Source organism: Onychostoma macrolepis, chromosome 14 (genome assembly GCF_012432095.1).
Source record: "Onychostoma macrolepis isolate SWU-2019 chromosome 14, ASM1243209v1, whole genome shotgun sequence".
NCBI classification, from domain to species: Eukaryota; Metazoa; Chordata; class Actinopteri; order Cypriniformes; family Cyprinidae; genus Onychostoma; species Onychostoma macrolepis.
In genome coordinates, this window is record NC_081168.1 from 486,145 (window position 1) to 493,644 (window position 7,500).

The window sequence follows — 7,500 nt, forward strand, 5'->3', positions numbered from 1 at the left end:
GACTGATAATTACTCACCTTCACAAACACACATGCTCTGCGGTTAAAGGTTCAGACCAAAATCAATTCATAAAGGCCCCTCCTGAACATCTACTCCTCTACTGAAGACAGACAACCATACGGGAAACCACAGCAAATAACGAAAAGATTTACAGGTAAAATAATATTCACTGGGGTTTTACTGCAGACAGACAATCAGACAGACAGTCAGAGAGACAGACAGACAGTGAGACAGACAGACAGACAGACAGACAGTGAGACAGACAGTGAGACAGACAGACAGACAGTCAGAAAGACAGACAGACAGTGAGACAGACAGACAGACAGACAGACAGACAGACAGATAGTGAGACAGATAGTGAGACAGACAGTCAGACAGACAGACAGACAGTGAGACAGACAGACGGTCAGACAGACAGACAGACAGACAGACAGACAGACAGACAGACAGACAGACAGTGAGACAGACAGGTCAGACAGACAGTCAGACAGACAGACAGACAGACAGTGAGACAGACAGTCAGACAGACAGACAGACAGACAGTCAGACAGTGAGACAGACAGACAGACAGACAGGCAGTGAGACAGACAGACAGACAGACAGACAGACAGACACAGACAGACAGACAGACAGTGAGACAGACAGACAGTCAGTCAGACAGACAGACAGACAGACAGACAGACAGACAGTCAGAGAGACAGACAGACAGACAGACAGACAGTGAGACAGACAGACAGACGGTGAGACAGACAGTCAGACAGACAGACAGACAGACAGACAGACAGACAGACAGAGACAGACAGACAGACAGACAGTGAGACAGACAGACAGACAGACAGACAGACAGACAGACAGACAGACAGACAGACAGACAGACAGACAGACAGACAGACAGACAGACAGACAGACAGTCAGACAGACAGACAGACAGACAGACAGACAGACAGACAGACGGTCAGAGAGACAGACAGACAGAGAGACAGACAGACAGACAGACAGATAGTGAGACAGACAGGTCAGACAGACAGACAGACAGAGACAGACAGACAGACAGAGACAGACAGACAGACAGACAGACAGAGACAGACAGACAGACAGACAGACAGACAGACAGACAGACAGACAGACAGACAGACAGACAGACAGACAGACAGTCAGACAGACAGACAGTCAGACAGACAGACAGTCAGAAAGACAGACAGTGAGACAGACAGACAGACAGAGAGACAGACAGTGAGACAGACAGACAGACAGATAGTGAGACAGACAGACAGACAGACAGAAAGACAGACAGTGAGACAGACAGACAGACAGAGAGACAGACAGTGAGACAGACAGACAGACAGATAGTGAGACAGACAGACAGACAGACAGATATAATACTGTGAATGTGGAGTGTATGCACTGATCATCAGAACTCAACCGCACTCGTTTCTGCTGCAGCTGATCTTCTGTCCAGATGCAGATAAAGATTTTCCCCTGGGAAATAAAATGTGTTGATACAGCTCCATCCAGGAGCAGCTTCCTGTTAAACGCCCTTCAGTGTGTGTGTGTGTGTGTGTGTGTGTGTGTGTGTGTCGCCTCCTAATGCAGTGTGAGCGTTCTGATGAGCCCAGCACAACATACGTGTCACAAACACACAGCAGTGATCATAAACACCACGACACATCAACACTGTCTCAATACACATACAGTCCAGCCACAATCACATGACCTGACAGATGTTTGAATGTTAAGAAGATCCGAATCAAACTGACTGTAAATATCAGAACTCATGAAGATATCAATGTTCTGCCTGAACGAGAGCAGATCACCGCTGCTGACTGACTCAAATCTACCCATGTGACACATGTGATTCTGGTCCAGTCAAGACGTCTTATAAGTGTACCTAAGGTGGCAGGAAATGACTAACCATAACCTACCGACACAAGCTCAACATCACACACAACATTAAAATTACTCATTACCTTATTTACATATCATTTGCATATATTTACATAATAGGCCTGATCACACAGAAGAGGTCTGACTATCAGTGAAAACTAAACATGAACGAAGAGCAAAACCATGACGGAAGTAAAGCAGCTCCAGACTGGTCCGTCTGCGTTTAATTGTTTTGCTGTAATTATCTGGCTGAAGTATAATGTGTGCTGGAGTCTCACCTGCCCAAGGCTTTGATGAGGAAGGAGACCGTCAGCGCCCCCACCAGACCACCGATGGCAAAGATGGACACTGTGATGGACCAGAGCAGAGTGACCGTTCCGTCTCCAATGGGCTCATTATAGCGATCGATCCACGTCTTATTGAAGAATGTCTTTATGTACTGCAGAGAGAGAGACAGACGGATCAATGTGACCTGTGTACAAAACACTCACATGACCTCTGACACGCTATACGCTACATGACACATGCTACATGCTGCACGCTTCACGCTAAATGCTACATGCTTCATGCTACACACTTCACACTACATGCGTCACACTATACACTACACGCATCACATTACACACTACACGCTAAACACTACACGCTTCACGCTAAACACTACACGCTTCACGCTAAACACTTCACAGTACATGCTTCACGCTAATGTGACGGGTCTCCCGTTCTTCCTGCTAGGGCCGGCCAGTGGGTGTGGCTGGAGACTCATCAAGTTGAACGATGTACACCTGTTCTCCCCACTATAAAGCTTAGGCTTTTTTGGCATGCTGGTCTGCTCCTGTTTGCGTCTGTTTTGAGTTTGGGTCTTTGTTTACTTGGCTTTTGTTATTTCCTTGGTTCTGTCTGATGCTTTGATTTAATCATGTGCCTGACAGAAATTGTATTTGATTTGTGTTAATTTCTTGTTTTATTTACTTTTATATTTATGTTAATAAATGTTTTCATTGCACCCAAACCAAGCTGACTATGTCCTCCACTCTTTTGTCACGGCTTTGAGCCAGACGTGACACTAAATACTTTCTTGCTAAACGCTTCACGCTGAACGCTTCACGCTACACGCTTCACGCTACACGCTTCATGCTACACGCTTCACGCTAAACACTTCACGCTTCACATTACACACTACACGCTAAACACTTCACGCTAAACACCACGCTAAACACTACACGCTTCACGCTAAACACTTCACATTACACGCATCACATTACACACTACACGCTTCACGCTAAACACTACACACTTAACGCTAAACACTACATGCATCACATTACACACTTCACGCTAAACACTTCACACTACACGCATCACATTACACACTTCACGCTAAACACTTCACGCTTCACGCTAAATACTTCACACTACACGCATCACATTACACTACACGCTTCACGCTAAACACTTCACGCTAAACACTACGCTTCACGCTAAACACTACACGCTCACGCTAAACACTACACGCTTCACGCTAAACACTACACGCTTCACGCTAAACACTACACGCTTCACGCTAAACACTTCACGCTAAACACTACTCACTTCACGCTAAACACTACTCACTTCACGCTAAACACTACACACTGAAGACAGACAACCATACTGGAAACCACAGCAAATAACGAAAAGATTTACAGGTAAAATAATATTCACTGGGGTTTTACTGCAGCAGTGTTAATTTCGTCAACGAAGACGAAAAATATTCGTTAACGAACCTTTTTTCTGTGACTAAGACAAGACGTTGACGAGCTAAAAATAATATCTGATGATAAAAACTATGATGAAATTTATGCCGCTTCTTTGTTATTTGAGGACTACCAGACATTCAAAATACATCCTATAGGCTAAGTTAAGTGTCTTGTCTTTCAAAATGTGCGTCCCTGTCATTGGATTACACTCAGATATACTAATATATCTAGTCTCAGTAAGGCAGCCGCGGACGGATTGGCTACCAAAATGCGAACTAGCGATCTGAAACAATGGCCTCAGCACCTGAAGGGTTAGCTATAGGGTGACCAGATGTCCCATTTTTCCCGGGAGTCACAATTCGTTGTCGATTAACTTAAAGTTAGTGAAGGCAGGATAGGCGGAATCGCGCTGATAGAAGTGCTCTCGCGCACGCTCCACTTCTTCAGTTCTCATACAGCGCGCGATCAGTTCTCGGTACTCAAATACATACACAGCAGTCCAAATGTCTATTGTGTAGTAGAATATCTCACGTAAAAACAGTCGGATATGGCTTAAGTGAACGTAAACAGGTGGGTGAAAAGAAAACTGAATGTGTGTCAGTATTACATGCAGCCGTTTTAAATGGACAGCATTCCTATTAAATACCTATCTGTGTCATTAGTTAACCAAGGAAAAATGTTAAATAAATGTATACTACTGTAACTGAAAAATTAGTTTAATTTGTATCTCTACCAAAAAATGAATATTTATTCCAGTTTTTCCAAATTCAATCCTTGATTCAAATTTCTCATAAGCTTAATTGATTTAAAGAGAGATTAATTAATGACTATTTTTGTTTGAAAACTACATATAAAATGGCTACCAAAATAAATGTTGGTAACTGCAGTTTGACTAAAAGTAATGACTAAAAGTTGACAAAAATGCAATGACTTTTCGTCGACTAAAACGAGACTAAAACTATGAAAGACTCAAATGACTAAAATGTGACTAAGACTATTAAGCATTTTCGTCTCATGATAAAAACTAAGACTAAATCAAAAATGCCTGCCAAAATTAACACTGTACTGCAGACAGACAGTGAGACAGATGTGGTTTCATGTATGGTTGTCTGTCTTTCACACTACACGCTTCACACTAAATACTTCACGCTAAACACTACACGCATCACATTACACACTACACGCATCACATTACACACTACACGCTTCACGCTAAATACTTCACGCTAAACACTACACGCATCACATTACACACTACACGCATCACATTACACACTACACGCTTCACGCTAAACACTACACACTTCACGCATCACATTACACACTACACGCTTCACGCTAAACACTTCACGCTAAACACTACACGCTTCACGCTAAACACTACACACTTCACGCTAAACACTTCACACTACACGCATCACATTACACACTACACACTTCACGCTAAACACTTCACGCTAAACACTACACACTTCACGCTAAACACTACACGCTTCACGCTAAACACTACACGCTTCACGCTAAACACTACACGCTTCACGCTAAACACTACACGCTTCACACTAAACACTACACACTTCACGCTAAACACTTCACACTACACGCATCACATTACACACTACACGCTTCACGCTAAACACTTCACGCTAAACACTACACACTTCACGCTAAACACTACACACTTCACGCTAAACACTACACACTTCACGCTAAACACTACACGCTTCACGCTAAACACTTCACACTACACGCATCACATTACACACTACACGCATCACATTACACACTACACGCATCACATTACACACTACACGCTTCACGCTAAACACTACACACTTCACGCTAAACACTACACGCTTCACACTAAACACTACACACTTCACGCATCACATTACACACTACACGCATCACATTACACACTACACGCTTCACGCTAAACACTTCACGCTAAACACTACACACTTCACGCTAAACACTACACGCTTCACGCTAAACACTACACGCTTCACGCTAAACACTTCACGCTAAACACTACACACTTCACGATAAACACTACACGCTTCACGCTAAACACTACACGCTTCACGCTAAACACTACACACTTCACACTAAAAGTGTTTAAACACTTCAAGCTAAACACTACACACTTCACGCTAAACACTACACACTAAACACTACACACTTCACGCTAAACACTACACGCTTCACGCTAAACACTACACGCTAAACACTACACACTTCACGCTAAACACTACACGCTTCACGCTAAACACTACACGCTAAACACTACACACTTCACGCTAAACAATACACGCTTCAAGCTAAATACTTCACACTACATGCATCACATTACACACACGCATCACATTACACGCTTCACGCTAAACACTACACGCTAAACACTACACACTTCACGCTAAACAATACACGCTTCAAGCTAAATACTTCACACTACACGCATCACATTACACGCTTCACGCTAAACACTACGCTTCACGCTAAACACTACACGCTAAACACTACACACTTCACGCTAAACACTACACGCTGAACACTACATGCCAAACACTACACACTTCACGCTAAACACTACACGCTTCACGTTAAATACTTCACACTACACGCATCACATTACACACTACACGCTTCACGCTAAACACTTCACGCTAAACACTACACACTTCACGCTAAACACTACACACTTCACGCTAAACACTACACTTCACGCTAAACACTACACACTTCACGCTAAACACTTCACACTACACGCATCACATTACACACTACACGCATCACATTACACACTACACGCATCACATTACACTACACGCTTCACACTACACGCTTCACGCTAAACACTACACGCTTCACACTAAACACTACACACTTCACGCATCACATTACACGCTTCACGCTAAACACTACACGCATCACATTACACACTACACGCTTCACGCTAAACACTTCACGCTAAACACTACACTTCACGCTAAACACTTCACACTACGCATCACATTACACACTACCGCATCACATTACACACTACACACTTCACGCTAAACACTACACACTTCACGATAAACACTACACGCTTCACGCTAAACACTACACGCCACGCTAAACACTACACACTTCACACTAAAAGTGTTTAAACACTTCAAGCTAAACACTACACACTTCACGCTAAACACTACACACTAAACACTACACACTTCACGCTAAACACTACACGCTTCACGCTAAACACTACACGCTTCACGCTAAACACTACACACTTCACGCTAAACACTACACGCTTCACGCTAAACACTACACGCTAAACACTACACACTTCACGCTAAACAATACACGCTTCAAGCTAAATACTTCACACTACATGCATCACATTACACACTACACGCATCACATTACACGCTTCACGCTAAACACTACACGCTAAACACTACACACTTCACGCTAAACAATACACGCTTCAAGCTAAATACTTCACACTACACGCATCACATTACACGCTTCACGCTAAACACTACACGCTTCACGCTGAACACTACACGCTAAACACTACACACTTCACGCTAAACACTACACGCTGAACACTACATGCCAAACACTACACACTTCACGCTAAACACTACACGCTTCACGTTAAATACTTCACACTACACGCATCACATTACACACTACACGCTTCACGCTAAACATGTCACGCTAAACACTACACACTGAAGACAGACAACCATACTGGAAACCACAGCAAATAACGAAAAGATTTACAGGTAAAATAATATTCACTGGGGTTTTACTGCAGACAGTGAGACAGATGTGGTTTCATGTATGGTTGTCTGTCTTTCACACTACACGCTTCACACTACATACT

General features: G+C 43.2%; 1 protein-coding gene across 4 annotated transcripts in view; it reads right to left on the bottom strand.

The window, feature by feature from the left end:
• The window catches only part of slc2a9l2 (solute carrier family 2 member 9, like 2), a 41,579-nt gene that overhangs the window by 24,768 nt on the left and 9,311 nt on the right, over positions 1-7,500 (bottom strand). For all 4 annotated transcript variants that reach the window (XR_009274184.1, XM_058798109.1, XM_058798108.1 and 1 more), the window contains one exon: positions 2,163-2,323. Coding sequence is in view for 3 of the 4 variants with exons in the window: in XM_058798109.1 (XP_058654092.1) it covers positions 2,163-2,323 (161 nt within the window). In the remaining variant the exon portion in view is untranslated. The remainder of the gene's footprint in view (positions 1-2,162; positions 2,324-7,500) is intronic.